Source organism: Centropristis striata, chromosome 1 (genome assembly GCF_030273125.1).
Source record: "Centropristis striata isolate RG_2023a ecotype Rhode Island chromosome 1, C.striata_1.0, whole genome shotgun sequence".
NCBI lineage: Eukaryota > Metazoa > Chordata > Actinopteri > Perciformes > Serranidae > Centropristis > Centropristis striata.
In genome coordinates, this window is record NC_081517.1 from 27,957,155 (window position 1) to 27,980,612 (window position 23,458).

The 23,458-nt window shown below is 36.2% G+C and overlaps 3 protein-coding genes across 6 annotated transcripts; 1 reads left to right on the forward strand and 2 right to left on the reverse strand.

The window, feature by feature from the left end:
* Positions 1-1,734: 1,734 nt before the first annotated feature.
* On the reverse strand, positions 1,735-7,081 carry LOC131974702 (coiled-coil domain-containing protein 42-like). Of its 2 annotated transcripts, none has more exons than XM_059337131.1 (8): positions 6,748-7,081; positions 5,866-6,034; positions 5,642-5,765; positions 4,117-4,203; positions 3,380-3,571; positions 2,262-2,483; positions 2,017-2,175; positions 1,735-1,932 (listed from the first exon to the last, which is right to left on the reverse strand). In XM_059337131.1, exons 2-8 carry the CDS (start codon positions 5,880-5,882, stop codon positions 1,810-1,812), a joined length of 924 nt encoding a protein of 307 aa, XP_059193114.1. In that variant the 5' UTR covers positions 5,883-6,034; positions 6,748-7,081; the 3' UTR covers positions 1,735-1,809. The 2 variants fall into 2 exon arrangements, with proteins under 2 accessions (XP_059193114.1, XP_059193121.1); XM_059337138.1 differs by having other exon boundaries at positions 5,866-6,008; positions 6,748-6,847.
* Positions 7,082-11,978: 4,897 nt separating this feature from the next.
* On the reverse strand, positions 11,979-14,732 carry LOC131974746 (ecto-ADP-ribosyltransferase 4-like). Of its 2 annotated transcripts, none has more exons than XM_059337193.1 (3): positions 14,636-14,732; positions 14,371-14,502; positions 11,979-14,226 (listed from the first exon to the last, which is right to left on the reverse strand). In XM_059337193.1, exons 1-3 carry the CDS (start codon positions 14,639-14,641, stop codon positions 13,300-13,302), a joined length of 1,065 nt encoding a protein of 354 aa, XP_059193176.1. In that variant the 5' UTR covers positions 14,642-14,732; the 3' UTR covers positions 11,979-13,299. The 2 variants fall into 2 exon arrangements, with proteins under 2 accessions (XP_059193176.1, XP_059193184.1); XM_059337201.1 differs by having other exon boundaries at positions 14,371-14,499; positions 14,636-14,695.
* LOC131974763 (T-cell ecto-ADP-ribosyltransferase 1-like) lies at positions 14,712-20,257 on the forward strand. Of its 2 annotated transcripts, XM_059337221.1 has the most exons (4): positions 14,712-16,566; positions 16,905-16,968; positions 17,674-17,818; positions 18,325-20,257. In XM_059337221.1, exons 3-4 carry the CDS (start codon positions 17,681-17,683, stop codon positions 19,132-19,134), a joined length of 948 nt encoding a protein of 315 aa, XP_059193204.1. In that variant the 5' UTR covers positions 14,712-16,566; positions 16,905-16,968; positions 17,674-17,680; the 3' UTR covers positions 19,135-20,257. The 2 variants fall into 2 exon arrangements, with proteins under 2 accessions (XP_059193204.1, XP_059193197.1); XM_059337214.1 differs by lacking the exon at positions 14,712-16,566 and having other exon boundaries at positions 16,850-16,968.
* The last annotated feature ends 3,201 nt before the right edge of the window (positions 20,258-23,458 follow it).

Genomic DNA, 23,458 nt, shown 5'->3' on the forward strand with positions numbered 1-23,458 from the left:
ATTCCTCTGTGGTTGTAATCAACATAGATATCTATGGTAATCAAAGCAATAATATTGGTCTGTTTATCTGAGTAGTACGAAGTTGTGCCCACAGAGAAGAATACTGTAGTATTTATTTTTTTAATGGTAAGTGAAGAACTTTTATTTTGAAGAGGTGACTTTTATTTCAGTGACTCTCCTGTCTCCTTATGGTTAGAGGAGTCCTGTTTTGTTATCCTCAAGAGCAACAATCCTCATCCTTCTTTATTCTTGAGGCATTGCCAGTGAGTATGATTATTTGGATTTGTTTAGGAGGCTTTAATATGTTGCAAGTTATATTTGTTATATTTGACTTAGGCACATGGTTAATATTGTCTGTATTATTTGTTTATTTTCAGTTTTACCTTTTCTTCATTAAAATCCTGCCAAGTACGCTACTTCACACGGCCTGATCATTGGAGGAGATTTTGGAGAGATGAGTTTAGCTGACTGTTTCATAACTCAGATGAGAACAGTACAGTAAGTTTCAGCTTATCAATGTTGTGACAGAAGTATTTAGAAGTGTCCCTAAACATACGCCCCCTCTGAACTCTACCGTCGTCCATTTCATTCTGAGCTACCAGAGCAGCCTTTACGCAATGTGTGTTTCAATAGTTTTTTCGCATCAGTTTATAAGGCACACTTTATCTTGTTGTCCCAATAAATCATCACCTAAATTAAAGTAGGATCAGAAATATCCAATACCTTTGAGATTAAAAACGGGGTACAAGATGTGTTATTAACCCAATATTATTTAATATCATGATTAATTATATTTTTGAGAGCAGGTACAGGTATACAGTCATCATTATATGCAGATGATGGAGCAATTTGGAAAAGGGGGGAAATGTAGTGTTGTGACTTGATTTCGACATTAACAAAACCTAAGCCACAATGAGGGGCTGGTGCCGGGATACGTAATTGACGCGTCGTCAACATTTCATTCACTTGTGATGTAGACAAGAGGAGGTGAGGATTAAACCACCAACAGTAAAAGTTATCTGATATTGCTGCTAGATATGTATTTATCAAATGTGGAAGAAGCACCGAAATATTTTCTTGACCAGAAATGCCTTAATCTAAAAATACTAAATTACAAATTACATTACTGGATTCAAAATGTTACTTAAAAAAAGTAGATAAGTATTATCAGCAAGATGTACTTAAAATATGAGAAGTAAAAGTACTCATTATACAGATCAGTTTCTTCCACATTTTATATCCACATATTGTTATAGAACATTATATTATTCTGTTTTGATCACTAAAAATACATCTTAGAGCATTTTAATGTGTTTTGTGTGACCTACTACTATAATTATTATATACTATAATTAGTAGTAGAGCTCTACATCATATCATATAGTATACAGTACAAACATATTGTTTGTTTTTTATCTAAAGTGTAAGCAATACTTGTAAATGTACTTAGTTACATTCCACCACTGGTTAAATGAGTCATCCTCAAATATAGTTCCTACTGTCAGAACCATTTCAGAGCTTAAAATGAGTCAAGCTCATATAATCAAGCCATGCTAATTACAATGACGTAATACGTTTTTTGAGAAATATTGGTCGGCTCTTAGCATACTTCCCAGCATGAACTATAAACATGTCTCTAGTTTTACTACTGTAAGTAGCAAAGCAGGAGGATTAATCAGTTGTTGTTTGACCTCAGTGTCAGTTTATTGAGGGTTACTGTCTTCAAGTTCATGGTTCATTTAAATTGCAGAGTTTATTCAATACTTGTTCAGTTTTAAAGCAGCAGGGAAAGGTATGTTTAAGGCATTTCTAACTATGTTTTTTTTCACTGTGAATTACAACACGCTTGTCTTTTTTCTGTCCATCATGTCTCTGTGAGGGAGTTTGATGTTTATTCACCATGTCCTGATGGTCCTGGAAGAACATCTTGAGCTAAGAAGGAGACAGAAGGAAACTGTAAGTTTTCTGTTGCTCTGCCCATTTGTCATGTCTCTGCTCTGTCAGGGTGCACACTACCTGGTCCAGCTGTTTCTCTGTGTCGTTTATATCCACAGCTTCCTCGTCTTTTACCTTGTCATCTATCATTTCAAAGAGGTTGAGAGTGGCTATCTTGATCTGTCCCAGTCGGAGTGTCTTCTTTGCTGCCGTTTCCTGAATGTGGTTCCACTTTCTCTCCTGTGTGAAGACCGGGACGATTAAGTTTAGCACAGAAGATTTTGATAGTATTTGTCTCTGATGACGGACTCTTTTGTGTCTGATACCCATGTGTGAGCTTCGGAGCGTGTCTCCTCCAGCTCGGTCTGGAGCTTGGACAGCTGGTTGTTCTTGTGCAGCCGCAGGAAGTGATGCTTGTCTTCCAGTGTCAGCAGTGCTTTTCTCTCCTGGTCGACCTGCTCCAGCGCCTCACTCTCCCTCCGATACAGTTGGTCTCGAAAGTGGAGAAGATTCTCACAATGAGCCGTGAGTGCCTCTATATCATCAAACTGTAACACACACATGAAAGGTGCAGCTACGATATTAACCTTCATTATCTTCTCAAAACATGACCACTGCTGCAAACATCATACAAATTAATGCACTTTTGTGAAATAAAACATGAACCAGTTGGAAGAAAAAGTTTGAAGTGTTATTTCACTGTTTATGCCATCATTAAAAGAGACACGATGAGTCAAGATTTAGGAAGGCTTACCACCACGACTAAACAATTTCCAGGGGTCAAAAATTAACTTTTGCTTTATACTGGAGAGGCTATGTGATGAAAAACCTGGTGAGATGTTTATGCCTTTTGAGCAGCAGAACAATGAGTTATCTATAATAGTTTGGGAACTATTGGAGATGGCAGGTTAGGTGGCCATTGACAGACTGTTTAGTAAATATCCTACTAGATTTACAGCACCAGTTAAAAGTTATCTTCATTTTTATTATTTTCAAAATTGTAGATAAATACGGAAGAAATCAAAACTATGATGAAACACATTTGGGGAGCTTTGCACACTTTCGGAATTGTTTTCAGTTACGTCTTGTCAAGAGTTAAATCATGGAATGTATTGCCTTTTGAATGTGTTTGAGACTTTCAATGCAAAAGTTGTCTACGTTAAAGAATCTAAAATATAAAACTTATTTTTTATTACATAATTCCAGATTTCATATTTTTGATGTATTCAGTATTAATCTACAAAGGTAAAATAGAACCTGCCAACTCCAATAGTTTCTAAATAGGTTGTATGTGCTCCTTCATAATTTTGATGTATTTAATATTAATCTACAATGTAGAAAATGTAAGAAAAAAATAAAGAAAAACCATTGATTGAGAAGGTGTGTCCAAACTTTTGACTGCTACTGTAGTTTCTCTGCCATGTGTAAAAAATCCTTGCAGTACCTTTGTCATTTTGACCACTTGTTCCAGGAATTTCTTAGACCAAGCGAGTCTGTCCACCTGACTCTTCAGCTCCTCATTTGTCTCCCTCAATGTGGCACACTCCACCTTTAACCTCTCCAGATCCTCCTGCACCCGAATCTCCTCTTTCCTCTCCCTCTCTGCTCTATCAGCAGCTTCATCTGCAGCCTGAGTCTACAGGGAGGGACACAGAGGGGTTTAGTTTGTCTGTTGTCGTTCAGTTCCAGTCATGAAATTGAAAATTTGACATTAAGTGGCTATATATAGAGATACAATTTCTTATTTTGAAGTGTTGAGTATCAGGGGATAGGCCTAGATAAGTATTTTATACTTCAGCCTACTCCCTTTTTTTTCGAACCAAAATGATATAGGGAAATGTATATTGAATATTAAGTTAACTGGTTCTTATATCTATCTTATTACTTAGACGGGGCAGATGCATGTATATGTATAGGGTTATATATACTGTATGTGTGTAAATGTTTATATGTTTATGTACATCTGTTTAATGGTGCCTATGTGAGTATGTGTATTAATATGTATATGCATCTAGCCTACGCTGTTGTAGTTTATGTTTTTTTTTTTTTTTTTTTTTTCGGTTCGAAAAGAAGAATTAATAAAAAAATAAATATATATATATATATATATATATATATATATAACACATCCAGTGTGATACAGAAGCAATGTGAGTGAAGTGGTCCTTTGCTGTACTGTACCTTCAGCAACGTATCACGACTGAACTCCTTTACTTTCTTTATCTCTTCCTCCAACTCATCTGCACACTGCTGTAAGTTCTCCAATTTCTACATAAAAACACACACAGCAGGAAAAAATGACTCAGAGCAGAGCGACCTCCAGGAGTAGATAATAAAGTTCTATATGATATTAATATGCCCATAATCCTACTATGCTATTCCCTAAAGATATTCAATATGAGTAAATCTTCTCCAGTCTGCCTTATATTAATTCAGAGTACTGAAGACCACATTTACTGCAATACTGGGTTGATTGCAACTACAGCAAACCAGATTATTATGGGGTGGATTCAAATGTTACAGATTTGTCAGCTAAATATTCATTCTGCACACTCTGCTTAAAAGAAAAACAGGTTTCAATATATTAAGGAAATTTGGATTTACCTAAAGAAAATTATTATTTCTCCATAAAATGGCATACTCCTAATCCAGTTGTTCATAATATGGGGTTTAAATAGCAAAGTCATTTTGCTATAACATATGTGTCCATAACATTTTTTTGAATGTAAACATTTGTTCAGCTAACTGATAAAATAATTTTTCCTGCAATCACTTGTTATAATGCTTAAGCATTTCCTGTTATTTATTAAATTATGGCTTCTCCTCTAGAATCCATTAAAGCCTTTGTCCCATCTTCATGTTTTATGCAAATAAATTACTGTCACACAGTAGCATAACCTTTTGCATGATTTATTTAGAAACAAATGAAGGCTATATTGTTGTGTGAATGTTTGATCAGATATCTCGTCTATTTTTAAAAGAACTATAACAGATTTTTAAAGGAAAAGAAATATTTAGCAATAATTTCGTTATTGACTTTTTTCATTAAATAAAATATATTGTTGAGAAAGGGACTAAATACCTTTCTAAAAGTGTGCATTTTATTATCATACAATGATAATGTTGTCGACAGGGTGGACATATTTTAAAGTTTGTCTGCCTTAAGTTAATACTTTAATAATATTACTAATTGTTGAGACCTTAATATTTCTTGTTAATATTATTTGGTTGTATTTATTGTTATTTTATTGCTACTTCTTTCTATTTTTGCTGTTATACTGAAAATGTTTGGTCATTTTGGTACTTATAAAGGAATATTTCATTTAATCTAATCTAATCTGATCTAATCTAATCTAATTTGGGCAGGAGTTTGACCAACATGCATTTCTAACAGCCTGATTTAAGGCAGTGAATATGGAGTTAAATTTAGCGTCTGTGATTTAATAGACATTTACTTTTCATTTGTTTACATATCATATTCTTTATACTTGTAGCATCCCTGCAAAATGTATATGTTTTATAGTGGAAAACTAATCATTGTAAACTTAGAATAAACAATAAGGTAAATAAGTAAATAAAACAATAATAATAAAGCAGGAAAAAGAAGAAAGAAAAGAGAAAGAGAGGGAGTGAGAGAGACAGAGAGAGAGAGAGAGAGAGAGAGAGAGAGAGAGAGAGAGAGAGATCTGCAGTGATTTTGACGCACCTGTTTGCGCTCCTTGAGCTTTTCGTACAGCAAATCTGCTTCTCTGCGTTTCTGCTGCAGATCCAAGAGGGCAAAGCTCGTGTCATGTCCTGTCTGCAGCGGGCTGGTCCCCGCAGGCGGCCTCCTGCTCACACACAGGACAAAGTTATTGACATTGACCGCTCGGATTGATTCTGGCTGCGCTTCGCACGTTGCAGCGGGAGAAACACCGTTCATGAACTCACTGTGAGTCCCGATTCATCTCTGCCTGTTGTTTCTGAAGGCTCTCACTAATCAAATCTTCGAGTTTCCGTCTCCTATCCTGCTGATATCTTCCAAGTTTCACTCTTCCTCCCGCAGTCGGCTTTTTTCTCCACCTCTATGGTTTCTATGGCAACACAAAACTCAAAACGTCTAAAGGAACGGAACAAGAGAAAAACAACTTTTGAAACAATTTTTATTTTTACTTGTTTTACATTTGAATCAAACTTTTGTAACTGATAGAGAAGGTGATTAATAAGTGAATTGATCAAAAAAATTAATTAATTGTGTTTTAATTAACCTATAGGCTATATATATCAGCCAAGTAACCGGTGGCGGGCGGTGCATTTCACACTTAGGCCTTCAGTGATGTCCAACTTAGTCAATAAATACCTTTCATTTTGCCAGCATTTATAACACCAGGACTGGAGAGTAGTTAGAAACACACTTAAGCACTACTAGGCATTGCATCACCTCAGTTGTTTACAAAATGGGCTATTATCCGGTGCATTTTAAAAATCAACAATACCGCATCAGCAATTAAAGCATATCTGATATGCTACTGTCAAAACTTAAAAATAAAAGGGTCTTTAAAATTATCTTTCCAAAAAGTTTTATTAAATGAGTCCACAAAGAATATGCACGCTTTAACAAGATTGTACAATACATTGCAAAATCGCAGTTTAATATCAGAAAGACACTAACAAGACGGCCATAGGCTACTTTGGCGACAGCGACACAATAAACAAGTCTCTTTGTAAAAAAAAACTTTTTCATGTCAAAACGTGACGTATCACGACTTTCTGTGACCTGTTGCTTTGAGTACAACCACACAGCTGCGCCAATGCGCCAGATTATTGACATACCGTTAACAGTCCCGGCCGGGTGTGACTGTTGATCATAGACATATATCTATGCTGTTGATCTGCATAGCACTGCCGTGGCTCAAACTACTAAGTATCCATATCCAATCACAGGACGCGTAAATGTCACGTTCAACGTGAGGCCAGCTAGAGGGCCTTACTGACACAACTCGTGATCTGATTGGCTATCGCAACTATCTATCAACTGTATTTGCCCGTTCACTTACAGTGCACAGACGCCCGCATTGTTGATTCTGAAGGCCCGGGCAGATTTCATACAGCCTGGCAACATAAGATAGCTGAATTCTGATTGGATAAAAACTCTAACCTAAAAACAACAGCACTGAAAGGAGCATAATATGACATGAAGAGAATATGAATACTTTTAGATATTTAGGGAAAGAAAATCAAAAATTAAATTAACCTTTATCATAATTATGATCATGATTTCTGGTTATGTTAGGCCAGCAGAGAAGGCCTTGCTGGCCCTGACGGCCCACCACTGGTCACCAGTTCCCTACTCCCACTCATATACAGTGGCTTGCAAAAGTATTCATCCCCCTTGGATGTTTCAACCTTTTGTTGCTTTAACACATGAAATCATGGTCAATATAATTTGGCCCTCTTAAAAAGAATTTGCAAAAAAAACCTCCTTGATATCAAAGTGAAAACAGATTTTTACAAAATAATGTCAATTAATTAAAAATATATAAGTTAAAATAAATGATTGCATAAGTATTCATCCCCTTTAAAGTAACTGACCTAATTCAACAGAGTTCCAGAACTCGAGATCACCTGAGTGCAGCTGATGTGTGTCAAGTGATCGTAGTATAAAAACATCTGTGTGTGGGAGGTCCAGTCTCTGGTTCATCACTATTCCTGCTACAATTGCAACAGGAAGACAAAAGAACACTTCAAGCAACTCAGAGAAAAGATCATTGAAAAGTATAAGTCAGGAGATGGCTACAAAGAAATGTCCAGCTCACTGGACATCCCACAGAGTTCAGTTAAACCATCATTAAAAAATGGAAGCAGTATGGCACTTGTTTAAATCTGCCTAGAGCTGGCCATCCTCTCAATCTTAGTGACCGGACAACAAGAAGACTGGTCCTGCAGCCTTCCAGGGCCTGCTGCTGAGAAACATTCCCAGAGCATGATGCTGCCACCACCATACTTCAGGCTGGAGATGGTGCGTTTGTGGTGATGTTCAGTGTTTGGTGTTCGCCATAGCGTCTAGTCTGATGGCCAAAAAGGTGAGTTTTTGTCTCATCAGACCATAGAACCTTCTTCCAATTGACCCTGGAGTCTCCCACATGCATTTGGGTGAATCCCAGGCCAGATTTCATGAGCTTTTTTTCTCTCATACAGCTCCGACTGGTGAAGAACAGTTGGCAACAGTTGTTGTATGTGCAGTCTCTCCTATCTGAGCCACCGAAGCTTATAGCTCCTGCAGAGTGGTCCTAGGTGTCTTGGTGACCAACCTCTCCAGTCTTCTTCTTGTCCGGTCACTCAGATTGTGAGGACGGCCAGCTCTATCTAGGCAGGTTTTAAAAAGTGCCATACTGCTTCCATTTCTTAATGATGGTTTAACTGAACTCTGTGAGGTCTAGTTAGCTGGACATTTCTTTGTAGCCATCTCTTGACTTATACTTTTCAAGAATCTTTTCTCTGAGTTGCTAGGAGTGTTCTTTTGTCTTCATGTTGCAATTGTAGCAGGAATAGTGATGAACCAGAGACTGGACCTCCCAGACACAGATGTTTTTATACTATGATCACTTGACACATCAGCTGGACTCAGGTGATCTCCTTCTCACTAAGTGACACTGCTGCATCAACTAGCTGGAACTCTGTTCAATTAGTTCAGTTACTTTAAAGGGTATGGATACTTATGCAATCATTTATTTTAACTTAGATATTTTTAATTAATTAATAATTTACATTATTTAGCAAAAATCTGTTTTCACCTTGATATTAAAGAGGGTTTTTTTTTTGCAAATTCTTTTTAAAAAGGCCAAATTATATTGACCATGATTTCATGTGTAAAAGCAACAAAAGGTTGAAACATCCAAGAGGGATGAATACTTTTGCAAGCCACTGTAATGTTGCTTTCTTGGAAATAATTGAAGAAGATGCCTTTACTATAAAAAGATAATCTCCTAAAGGAAATCAGTGCAATTTGTTATTCTACAAGAACTCATTTGGCTTCTGTTTCCCCTTTATCCATTTCATTATTTCAATAATGTGTGCATGACATTATGCTGCAAATGCAGAACACCTAACCCTTTCTTCTTTTCCCCCTGCGGTGAGGCTTTTCATTCTCTGTCTTCTATTATTCAAAATAATTTTATTTCATACAAAATACGGTCCTGGTATTGTTTTTTTAATACTTGGGATAAAACGTTTTTTCACTGTTTACACTGCTTATGCTTTTCTTCACTTTGGTCTCCATGCCTTTAAATCCTTTAAGTCTTTTTTTTTTTTTTAACTTTCCAAACATATTGCACTGTAATTATTCTCATAGAGCTCACCTTGTTACTGATATTTCATTTTTGTATGTCCCCTTTCAACTTATAACCCTGTCTTTCTGCCTTAGTATTTAATTATTCACATTATTTCTTATTCACTATGGATACTACAATGACTACCTATAGTGTAAAAATGGCTTCATTAATCGATGCACTGATTCTTCTGGTGATGTAAAATACACAGTTATATCTTCTGTGTAAAGTGCTACATTTTGTCTTACTGCTAGGCTAACGCTTCAATGTATATATAAAATAAAATAGGGCAGAGGGGTTCTCTCTTCTTTGTATTGTGAATCTGTTTGGCAGGATACCATTTATTTATACTCTGGAAATTGGATGACGGTAAATACCCCGCCACTCATACGATGCCCGCTAGGATTGGCTCTGAATACATTCATTTATATATACATTTTGAATAAATGTAATATCCTGGAGTGTTTGTGGTATTTAAGGTACACAACCTCCTCTTCAGTCGTTATTGTTTCTGTTTTGAATGTTACAATATGGAATTTCTAAATTGTTTTTTTAGTTATTGTCCAACATTTTCACTTCTTAATATGAACCATTATGTCTTATTGGCTGTCATTTACAAGAGAGGAAGAAAGCATGAGAACAACAGAGAATAGGCATGTGTTGTGTAAAAGATAATTTTGGAAAATGCTTGAAACAATAATTTGTATATGAACAGACTGCATCAGATATTTTGATTACTTGAGAAACCAAGAAGTCACAAAAAACGTACATATAGACTGAAATGACTTCATAAGAAGACTTTTTGCAGTGAATTATTGCATCATAATTAAGTTAAGCTAACCAATAGCTTAAACCTCCCCCTTGTGTAAATACATAGAAAAAATATTGTGCACAGGTTGTCATATATTTTCCAAAAAGAACTTTGCTATAATAAATAAATAAAATAAATATTAAAGCAGCTTTAGTTTAAATCAGGGATTCCCAAAGTGTGGTGCACGGACCCCCAGGGGTGCACAGGCTGCTGCTAGGGGGTGCGCGAGATGAAAAATATAATGGCGGTCTGATAATTACACAATTATATTTTTTTCCCCACAACAAAGACAATTTCACAGTGTGGTATTACTACTTATACTGAAGTACATAGTAGGCCTATGTATATATATCTATGTATATATATATATATGTATGTGTGTGTGTGTGTGTGTGTGTGTATACATGTGTATATGTATATATACATATGTGTATATATATGTATATATGTATATGTCTGTATATATATGTATGTGTGTGTATATATATATATGAATATATATGTGTATATATATATTATGTATATGTCTGTATATATATATGTAAATATATATGTATATATGTATCTGTGTGTGTGTGTGTGTGTGTGTGTATATATATATGTATACATATGTGTGTGTGTGTATATATATATATATGTATATATGTATATGTGTGTATATATATATATGTGTGTGTGTGTGTGTGTGTGTGTGTGTGTGCATATATATATGTGAATATATATGTGCATATATATGTGTATCTATATATTATGTATATGTATGTATATATATATATGTAAATATATAATATGTATATCTATATGTATATGTATATATGTATGTATGTATATATATATGTACCACAACTGACTTATTCTGAAGGGATTTCCCACACACGTTTTTTCTCCAGGGAGAGAGCTCTGTGCGTCATGGATCGCTGTGCATCTGCAGCATTAACATCTCCATGTTAAACCAAAGGGGAAACAGTCGGCGATCGGGACTTTGACACAGTGGTTATTTAAAAATTTGTTTCACTCGGTCTATATTGCGCTCCATATTAATCAGAATCAGAAATACTTTTTTGAACACTGAAGGGAAATTCGGTATAGGCCTATATATAAAAATAGTGGAAATAGCTTAATATAGGCCTATGGAATTAAGAACATTTACAATCTTAAAAAATGTGCAGACGTCAACATTCTATTATTGCACAAGTAAGCAGCAGTACGCAGGTGAAATATAAAATATTATAATAAATGATAATAGTCTATCCCCCTCATACCGAGATCCCTCAGATCTCAAAATCAGATACTGTTAAGCGTCCCACGGTCTAGGCTCAAGACAAAGGGAGATCACGCCTTTACTGTCTTACAGTCTGTGTATCATTTTAAAAAACTTTTAAAAACCCACTTGTACAGACTGGCATTTGTGCAATGATTTCTAACGTCTTACACATATTTTAATTTTGTATCCTATTATTTTTGCTTGTTCACTGTTTTTGATGTTCTGTTATTTTTGTTTTAACTGTTGTATTGCCTCCGTGATAATGTACTTTGTAAAGCACCTTGTAACCCTGGTTTTGAAAGGTGCTATAGAAATATAGTAATAAATAAATATTTAGAATGGGTTATTGAGGGTGGAAACAGTATTTTCCTCCATTGTCAGCTATAAACTGTAAACACAATGCCAGGTGGTGTAGTTTTAGTTTAGATATGAAACACAATTTAAATAGAGCATACAAGACAGTAGTTTCACTTTTCATACATGTGGCGTGTGTGGGAAAAACAGCTTACGAAATGCTTTTGTACGCATATAGCGTTAATACATGAGACCCCTGGTGAGGGGACAACAGTTTATCATTATGTTACATTACAGAGGCAAGACACAATAAATAATCAAGTTTACCGTACAAATGTAGAGAGTCCATTGTGCCTTTAAATCCTGCTGTTGTTCATTAATTAAATTTATTTTTTAAAAAGCATGAATAACACATACATTTTTGCCAATAGATACATTATTATATTCAATACAATAACAACCACATTTCTTTTACCTGTTCGTGGATACTTTTGAAAGTGAGGTAAAAATACTTTGAGTCCCTGTGACGCTGGGCCCAGGTTCAAATCCAGCTCAGGGCATTTTACTACATGTCTTCCACTTTGTCTCTTTCTATGACCATCACACAAATAAAGCATTAAATGCCTTCCAAAAAAAACCCAACAACTTTGTTTTCCAACTTAAAATGACCCTATAAAACATATAGTTTAACTTTGAATTAGTCTAGCTGCAAATGTTAACAATAAACAATGATTGTTTTAAAGTCTTCTGGTGGATATGTAACAATCAGATAGGAGTTGCTTCAGGGACATTACTAATTTAGATGTCAGTTGACATGTACATCTAAAAAAAAAAAAAAAATAGAATATCATGAAAAAGTTCAAGACTTTTTGTCAATCATTTCAGAAAGTGAAACTCATACAATTTTATATAGATTCATTACACATAGAGCAAAATATTTCAGGCCTGTTTTTCTTGTCATTTTGATGATTCTGGCTTATAATGAAACCCAAAACTCAGTGTCTCAGAAAATCAGAATATTGTGAAAAAGTTCAATATTGGAGTCCATCAGTGGTGATTTTGGGCCATTTCTTCTGCTGCTGTTGGTCCACTGTGTTCGCAGCCAGCGCAGCCTTCTACCAGGACATTTTAGAGCATTTCGTGCTTCCACAAGCTCTTTGGATATGCTGATTTCATTTTCCAGCAGGACCTGGTACCTGCCCAAACTGGCAAAGGTACCAAAAGCTGGTTTAATGACCATGGTGTTAATGTGCTTGACTGGCCAGCAAACTCAGCTGACCTGAACCCCATAGGAGTCTATGGGCTGTTGTCAAGATGAAGGTGAGAGACACCAGACGCAGATGACCTGAAGGACGATATCAAAGCAACATGGTGCCATAGGCTGATCTCCTCCATGCCATGTCGTATTAATTCAGTAATTCATGCAAAAGGAGGCCCAACCAAGTATTGAATGTATAGAAATTAACATACTTTTCAGAACCATGACATTTGTTTAAAATATACCTTTTTTAAATTGGTCTTATGTAATATTCTAATTTGCTGAGACACTGAGTTTTGTGTTTTCATTATCTTTAAGCCATAATCATTAAAATTACAAGAAATACAGGCTTAAAATATTTCTATCTATATAATGTACAAGTTTCACTTTCTGAAATGATTGACAAAATATATTGAACTTTTTCACAACATTAAAATTTTTGAGATGTACCTGTAGATGCCATTATCCTTCTTTGATCATTGGCTAACTCTTGGATAATTATCAGCACCAGCAGAGCACCGAGCACTACGGCCACAAAACACTTGTGCCCTTGCGCTACAAGGATTAAAGATACAAAAATTATCAATATTATGTACACTGACATCATCCCAACACTGCTTTTTTGCCAGTTTGCTAAAATGGCACCAAAATATGTTTTCATGTCTTTTTGATGTAATTTACAATTTAAATCTGTCCTTGGTGTTGTGGTGCTTTGCAGCTTGTAGACCACACTGCACCAGGGCTCATTTGTCAGGACATGAGTGATTTTAAAGACCTCATAGGGAGGAATTAGCACCTGTCCCAACTGCTTTAGGGCAGAGTAGTATGTAATATCAGCACCAAAGCAGGAGTAGATCTCAAAACAAGAAACATCACCATTAAATGCAAATGACCCCTTGCTCGAAGCTGCCAAGGTGAAAGCACCAAATCGTACGTTTGTGTTGATGACGTTGCGGTCAAAGACTTTCTGCGTCCTGAGATAGGTGGTTGTGCACGATGTCTGATTGTGACGCAGTAGCTGAATAGCGTCAGTTAGGAAGAAATAGAAATAGTGGAACTTAAATCTATATGTGCTGTACATGTGTTTCCCTGTTTTCACTTCTTGGTTGAAATACTGTTGTATATACTTAATTTTTGTGTACATGTACATCACTACAGCGTGCTCTTCTTTCAGCTGCGTGTGCACAGGTTTCTTTGCAGGCTTCTCAGCCAAAGCCCAAGCGGAACTGAAGTTTCTGTTGTAGTGCCACTCGAACACGCCAAACAGGTCAATCACAGAGGCTGTTTCAGACTGGCAACCGTCGTACATGTCATCAATGGATTCTGTCGCCATATCCAGAGGGAGAGCCCTACTCCCCTGCAGTGCCAGATAAGAAAAGCTACAGTGAGCAAAGTCAACTTTTACAGAAAGTTTTGGAATGTTCAGCTCAAATTTGTCGACACCAGTAACAGATTAAGTGTGCATGTTTTTGCATGTAAAACAAAAAAACTGTCATCTCACCTCAGCAGGTTTCAGCGGCCACCAGAGTAGTAGAAATGGGTCATGATACAACAGAAGTGCCCCAGCCAACAACACACAGATGGCTGCCCACTTTGCCATTGTCTTCAGCTCACACACACCTTTGGCACACTTCTGATGAAAAGAAAAACACCTCATCAGGAAAATTTGTAACCTGGTTAATCAGAACTGTCTACTTAATTTATATTGTAGCTTGATTTATTCACACATTATATACTGCAACAGGGCTAGTAAATTTGCCTCCAACCTCCATAGTATTTATCTTGTTCAGAAAAGTTTGTTAGAACTGCCACATTTTCAAAACGACTAGATCCTTCTGCTCCCCTTTTCCAAAAACTCGAGATAATGACAATTTATCATGATCCCTGTGGGAATTTTCCACTCCTTTAACTCCTCCTCCTGCTCAATCAGCCACAAACCTGAAACTCATTCGGCTCCACACCTGAAGCTCATTGCTACCCTCTATTTAAGCCTGTCAGTTCCTCTGCCCCATTGCCAGATTTTAGCTAGTGCTCCTGCCTCCTCTGCATCCTGCATTTGATGACTTGTTGGATTTTTGACCTTTGCCTGCTACCTGTTATTGACCTGCCTGATGTTTCTGTACCTTTGCCTGGAACTTTGCTTTTTGTCTTAAGTAAAGCCTTTTTGCCTAACTCCTGCCTCTGCCTACCTTCTGTGTTTGGGTCCGCCCTGATCCGTGACACAATTTTTCAGAGCAATATATACCAAATATGCATTTTTTTTGCAACGTTTCCAAATTCTATTCCTAAACCTTGTTAGAATAATTTGAATATTATACTTGTTGAAAATGAAATGTTACTGTCTTCCTCTCTTTTTCCTCTTTGTGATTTTTCTCCCAACAGTCATCACAGGTCACTATGCATGCGTAATTCACTAAACCTTGATAATGTCTATCTCTATGCATTAATATTAATCAGGTAATATGATTTTGATACATTGATTGTGTTTGTGTGTTAATATTGATGTAGAAAACTATGATTACTTTAATTACATATATTCCATTTGCTTAAACTAATTAAGATTCTATAATCACAAAAAATAGTATTGTCTGTCTTATATTTTTTAACCTTTAAAAGAACATGTAGATATTGAAGAATAGTTGGCTCTTGTTATATTTCTGTAGGTCATAACAAGGCAGTATGTTCGTCATAACAAGTTTGTTAGCAGGCCACAAGGCCTTGTCCTGGGCTGCAGTGATTGTTATGCCCAGGTGGCCTGATGTGTGACGGTATGAAAGAAGACTGGCGAATCAGCGATCAAGAGGGCGGGACTTCCTGGAGAAAATCGACCAGCAGTTTTGTAAACAATTGTAAGGTTATTTTAATGGGTTCCAGGGAGAGAGTCGTGGTTCAGACTTCACTGAAACACGTCTGTTTGTATTCAGGGACATGAGTTTTGAGCCCGGAGATTCTCTGAATATTTCCATGTCAACTCACAATTTACATAAGTACAATACTAGACAACTGACAAGATTTCACCCTCCTCACTATCGTGTTACCCTTGGTGGCTGCTCTGATGGCTCAGGTCACTAAGTAGCACACACACTCATACACAGGCTCGCAAGCATACGCATTCCTACACTTTGTTTTATTTTACTTTTAATATAATTTTGCTTCATTTTTATGTGTAACTATTTTCTTTTTCTATTTCATAGTTACTTGTTTTTAATGTAACTTGTAAATTTGAATATAGGTAGGCCCTGTATACGCCCTTTTGGGTTTCTTGCTGTTAACTTGCACCTTCCTTTTGTTATTTCTTTATCCTTTTCTTTTTGTCTTATTATTGTGCAAAATAAAAAAAACGTCAAACTTAGCTACAGACATAGCTCTTAAAACCAAAACTCTTTCAACATCATAACTATGCACCAGACTTTGTATTATTATTCTATTTGCATGCACATGGACAACTTGTATGCTTAAATCTGCAAGAGAATGTATGACTCTATTGCTGACATATAAAAGATAGACAATAACATAGACCCACATAATATATCCTTGTAGCCTGATTCATCAGTAAATATCCTCATCAATGTATCTGTTGTTTTCGGCTTACCTTTCTCCTGTTAAGTGTCTTCAACAGCAGCATTTTATCTCTCTGAGAGAGTGTGGAGACAGTGTTGTTTGGCAACAAGGAAGTTCCGGCTCACCGGATTTACAGGTACAACCAAACAGCACAGACAATCTTTCGACAACTTTTGTTCAAATGCGCCAGACCTGATGTGGATCTTATCTTGCATGTGATGTTTAAACAGTATTTAGTGAGATAAACTGTTTTACATTTTTAAATTCATACAGTATTTGTATTTCTTGGGTATAAATGAAATCCTTGCTCCTCACTGAATCTGTCATTTCATTTGCTCGCACTATTAGAGGCAGGTCCCACATGACGTAATATCAGTATATCCTGTTTGGCAGCTTGCTCGTGTTTAAACAAAGAAAGGTATGACGTGGGATTGCAAAACTTGAAAAACAAGGACATTTTTCACTCTGGAACAGGTTAATAACAGCTCTCCCTCTCACATAAAAAACACAACTTCAGCATGGTGCTGCTCAGGATGTGGTAAGTTATAAATACCTGTCACAACTTTACTTTTTTCAAAATATAATGTGCTTTCTTGCCTTTTTAACTTTGCAGATTGGAGTGAAAAGTCAAGTAAGTAGCTAAGCACTTAATAACTTGTATGTATATATATAACTAAATATGTAGTTCCACAGTTTATTTTATTTAGGTCAAATGGATTTACAGTAGAGCTTGGTATATAATATCATATGACCAGAGGTGTAGTGGTAGTTGATTGTAACTACTTGAGGGGACTGTACTGCTACATAGAAGGGTAGCTTAACAAGCAGTGGGTATACTCTCCTTTACATTACAATTACTTTTTGGCTGATAGGTGGGTATACTGTAAACTGCCAGAAAAGAGGTGGGTGCATATACCTTCCACTACACCACCGGATATGATGAATTTTAAAGGGAAAGTCACAATCCACTAATGAGGAAGATTAAACGTATTCATTATTTCATATATTTTTATGAAATGCCACAGCACAGTGGTCAGTGTCAGTACTTAAAGGGCAATGCAGGCTTTTTTTCATCACCTGCACAACCTCACGTTACGGATCTATTATTGCCCTCATCCTGGCAGAGTAGGGGATTTCCATGTTGATTCCAGGGAAGCCAAGAAATAAAAAATTGTTTCTCATGAAACCATATTCACTCTGATATCAGTTCTTCTGGGTTAACAACAGATTTCTTGTGTTCCAGATGCACTATGCCATCCTGGGAAAGGCGAGAATGTCAGAGAAAAACTGTATGTGCATGTGCTGTTACTTCTCTTGTTCTTCTGGTGGGACTGCTGCTGTTTGTTGTCATATATCTGACGCTCAGCTGGCAGGATATCAGTGAAGAGGTATTTAAGACTTAGAGTATTATTTACCACTTTGTATTTGACATAACACAAAATTAATCTAGAGGACTTAAAATACCATTAAGGGAGTTATTGTATATTTGTTTATTAGTACAAATTGGGTTTAAAAAAAATCAAATTTTTCTCATTTTTAAGTAAGATACCAGTCAAATGTTTAAGAACACCCCCCTTTTTTATTTGAATTGAACATTTCAGTCAGTCAAACAAGCAAACAAAAAAGTTAATAGAAAACAGGCCTTTTACAGGCATTAATGCCATTAATTTTTTTTCTGTGCTTTATTTCAAAGTACAGTAAGACATTACATCATTTCAATTTTTAGTAATAACTAGAAATATGGAGGTGTTCTGAAGCTTTTGACTGGTAGTGTAATTCAAAAAGTCAAACAAACAGTACAAAAGGCTCCAGCTTATTATTGTTCATTAGTGTACATCTCCATCTACTGGATACATACTGAACAACATGTTTCTCTTTATTTCACCACTTGCAGGATCTGACTCCTGACCTGAATGATGACTGCAGAGCCAAAGCTTCAGTTGTGACTGATAAAGCTATAGTGCAGAAATGGGACACCAGCATGAACTTCAGTCAAGCCTGGAGCAACGCAGAGCAAAAAGCCAGAGAGCCTGCACACAAGTATATAGAGAAACATCATTCTGCAGCCATATACATGTACACAGAGATTATGCTGCCACTTGCCAAGAAAAGCCTTGAAAATGCAGACAGAAGTGGAAAGCGACTTAAAGAGACATTTGAGCATCGTTCCCTTTATCGTTCCCTAAGTGAAGCCATTCAGATTCTGAAACACAGCCAGGTGACGTGTCATAGTACACATTACAGAACAGAGACATTTTTACATCTGAGCACCACTATCAATCTGATTCGATTCAGCACCTTTATATTAGGCTCTGACGGGTGGAACTTTACAAGAAATGCTTCATGTTTTGAAGTATACACATGTTTCGGTGCTGACATAACACATTACTCAGCGTTAAAACTAAACAGCCAGGTGCTGATTCCTCCCTATGAGGTTTTCAAAGTCACAGACACAGAGACACATTCACAGAGGTGTAAAGTTGTCTACAGACTGAAGAGCAACCTGAACTGTGTTTATGATAGAGAGAGCAATATGTTGCATCCAATATCTGCATTGCCAATGGTTGGATTTTGGCTTATTTTTGTCATCGTATGTATGATTATTGTAGCTCTTTTGCTCCCCTTTGTCATTGTGAAGGTGTTAGAAAACCATAAGAAAACAGATGTTTACCGTGCCAGCCCTCACTACCCTGCTGTCATTTAAAGGGCAAGCTCATTTAAGAAGATTTACAGTTTGCAGCAGTAAAACTCTGGCCCAGAGCAGGCTTTCCAAATTTGAATTATTCATCCACAAATTCCATACTTGCAGTGTATACATTAAAGATTTTTTTTCCATAACATCATGATGCAATATTTACAAATGGTGTTGGTCCACATGCCAGACTTAAATCCCATGCTGTAATAAAGTGCTCTGTTCATTCATAACATTCATCTATACATAACAACTCACCTAGTAACAATGTTAGGTGTGATCTGAGGAATACAATGGCCCTAAAAAAGGAACAAAAATAAATAATTTTCACTGTTATCATAATGGAACATAATTCATATGTAGTATGGGAATGGAATGGGGGAAACAGGTAATTAAGGAGTATAAAAAAAGTCAAAACATACCTGCCTAAACAGCAATACATAATAATCTTAGTTTTAATTGATACATTTTGTCAAAATTTTGGTGGTTCATTAAACATGATCTTACAAGTAAGATGTCACAACCACAATGTTAATTAAATTGGCAAATTAGACCAGCGAATGAAAACCAATTCTGAAGAATGACCTTGAGGAATATGGATGGCATGTATGGAACTGTCACTGTCTAAATATCAGAAAACGTTTTGAAAACATGTCAACATGTTATCATCCCATTCATTCATATTCATTTACAGTCACAAGCATTAATCAGTGTGATGATCCTAAGTCAAAATGAGGTGTTTCTAAAATCTGTTAGTTTGGATTCACTTGTATTTATACTGGCAGTGTAGACTTTGAACTAGAGCTGTTAATGGCTTAAATATTTAGTTCAATAGTTTATTGCAAATGTATCACACATTTTTTTTTATTACCTTTAAAGCAGAGATTTCATGTACTTAAAGTGACAGGTACTAAAATTGAATGTTTCAGACAGAGGGTGAATAAAGGTATCAGACAGAAAAAATAATGTGTGAGTGTAAACATGCCAAAATAAGAGTATAAACCTGAAAATGAGCATAATTATGTTATTAAATGTCTTTAACCAGTTCTTTCCAGTTACCCTACGACTTCAGGCAAAGGCTCATCATGGCACTACCTGTGTTAAAACAATTAGTGACAAATGCATCGACCCCTTATCTTTGACAGCCTAGTGTGAACACATTTTAATGACCAGGTGCATTAGCACAGTTATTGGTGACACTTAATGTGAGTTCAAATGCAGTTGTCCCTGTCTGACCAAATAGACCAACCCGGAAAGGTTTAAACACTGTTTTAACTGCTCCAACTTGAATAAGAATTCATCTGTATATTTAAATAAATACAGCTAACAAGGCAGATGAAGCTGGGCTGCTTCTGTCAGAGGGTTCAATAGGTTGATGACAGCACAACTTGATACCAAAATAAATAATTAAACTTGAATACTGGGCTTCCTCAGAATTACTGAAAATGCTCAACCAATGTTTGGCACATTGTCACTGTTTACTGATAACCAAGGAATGATATGATGTGATGAATCTCACACACACCCTTCACAACCCCTTAAAGTAGATTCAACTTAAATCCTATATGCTACAGCACAGTGGTTAGTTCCGGTAGGCTCCTTAAGGGGAGCTGCTTTTTGTTGTTGTTAATGAGTCACACCAGGGCAGATACAGAGTGACTCATTTTGCTATCAGAAAGGCCCAAACCTGTGTCAACTTCCTAGACACCGCCCTTGATTCCAGGGAAGCCAAAATGAAAAACATTTCTCATGAAACCATTATCAATGATCTCAGCTCTTCTCTTCTCGATGCCTCTATGCCCATTGCTATTTTGTAGGCAAGAGACAAGGCTTTGAATTTGATGTGTGCTGTGAGCGGGAGCCAGTGCAGAGAGATGAGGAGCGGAGTGACATGTGCTGTCCTGGGCTGGTTGAAGACCAGACGTGCAGCCAGGAGAGGCTGCAGAGAGGTCTAGCAACAAAAGAGCTGATGATTGACCAGCTGCTCGAGCCAGACGCAGTGATTCTGTTACAGGCAGGAGTGCAAAATGAAGTCTTTCCATTTTAAAATCAGTCAGTTTGGATTCACTTGTCTCTATACTGGCTGTGTGGACTGTGAGTGTGTTTGAATTAGGGCTGTTAATGGATTAAATTATGTAGTTGCATTTGCTATAGTTCATTGCAAATGTATCACACAGTTTTCTGTTTAAAATGTACAATTAAAGGAGATCTTTTAATTATTTAAAGAGACTGGCACTAAAATTGAGTGTTTCAGACAAAGGAGGTATATATATTTATATCATAGATAATTATAACAAATGTATATAATAAATAATATAATAATTAGATCGATTACAGTTATTACAAAATTCAGCTGCTCGTCTGTTGACAAAGACCAGAAAGAGAGCTCATATTACACCTATTTTAAAGTTTCCTCATTGGCTGCCTGTGCGCTTCAGAATTGATTTTAAGATTATTCTACTGGTTTATAAATCTCTTAATGGTCTTATCCAGCCTCTGATTTACTTTTATCCTATGAACCCTCGAGGACCCTCAGGTCTTCTGGGAATGGCCTTTTAATAATACCAAAAGTTAGAACTAAAACCTTACGGTGAGGCGTCGTTTTGTCACTGTGGTCCACGTTTGCAGAACAGCCTCCCTGAAGACCTGAGGGCCTCAGAGACTGTTCATATTTTTAAGAGCAAACTTAAGACTTATCTTTTTAATTTGGCTTTTACTTGAACCATTTTTCAATATTTTTTTGCTCATGCATCTTCGTGTTACATCCTCTCTTTTATTTATTTATTTGCTAATATTTATTAGTCTATTATATATATGTATATATATATATATATATATATGATCATGCTCTACTTTTTAATTATTTATTTAATCTAGCCTTTTCACTTTTTATTGCTATTATTATTTACTTTTTTTTAATTTTATAATACCTTACTTTATTTTGATTTATTTTGTCTAATTACTTTCTAACCTGCCTGCTACCAGTGTTTCCTCACTGCTCCACGTTGAGATGGAGGGTCAGGAGTGGAGGGTTGGGGATGGGCGGAGGGTCTTTGCTTGTTTCTATGTTGTTTTATTATTATTATTATTATTATTATTATTATTATTATTATTATTATTTTCTCCTTTTTATGTGAAGCACTTTGTGTTATATTTCTTTCGTATGAAAAGTGCTTGACAAATAAAGTCTGATTCATTGATGATAAAGGTATATTCAGACAGACAGTTTGAAAAATAATGATGTTTTTGAACATGAGCATAAACATGTTTAAGTAGAAACCTGAAATAAGACCAACTGAGTAATGTAAACTTACAAGCTTATCTTAGACACAATTGCACAGAGAGATTTCACAATGACTTGTTGATTGAGTAGGACAGGACTCAAATAACAAGGTGTGAGGTGAAAGAATCTTGGCCACAAACAGTGGATAGTTTGTCTTCTTGACTATGCTGTTTTAGTCTGGGTACAGTGACTCACACTACATATATCAAAGAAATGTCAGCCACAAAATATGCTGGTAAGCAGGATGATGCCATTGTGCATGTATTTGAATCAGTGTGATCATTTGAGATGATAATCAAATGAACATAGGACCGACTGCACCCACATTTCGCAGAATGTTGTTTTGTGTGACTTTATATGCCCCAGAACTAAATATATCAATAGCAAGTAGTATTGAAACATTTACAGTCAAACTATAGTTGCACCTGATCATTTTTGTAGCCAATTTTAGAAAAAAATGACTGTAGGTTTTGGTCGCAGCCAGTCACCACAAGCTTTCTTTGATTTGATGTGATGTCTGATTGGCCCACTACCACAGCAGCTACAACCCATACAGTCTGTGGTGTGGTGAAGCCAAGCATGTGTATTTGATGGAGTTGACAGCTCAGTGTGTAATGTTTTCATTTAAAAGTAATTTGGATGCGAAGGAATGGTGGGGGTGTTATTTGTAGCTGAATGTTTCCATTTACATGATGGATATCAAATGTAAAAAAGACAAGATTTTCAAGGAAGTACACTTCTGATATCTGAATCAGCGGTACAGGTATAAGTACTGGTATCACCATTTTGTAAGCAATGCCCAGCCCTACTCTTTACTCACTGACCTTTTGTCAATGTTAGACAGGACTTCCCTGACAAGGTTCCTTTGAAAATATTCAGATAACTACGTCAATAAGACGATGACATGACAGATGAACAGATAAACCGTCAAACAATGTATCAGCACTGATTATATCAAGCCCGTTGGAACAAGGCATATGCTACAGCATAGTTGAAGGTGGATATGGCTGCCATTTGCCACGTAGCAACAGCAATGTTAATCAACAAACATAT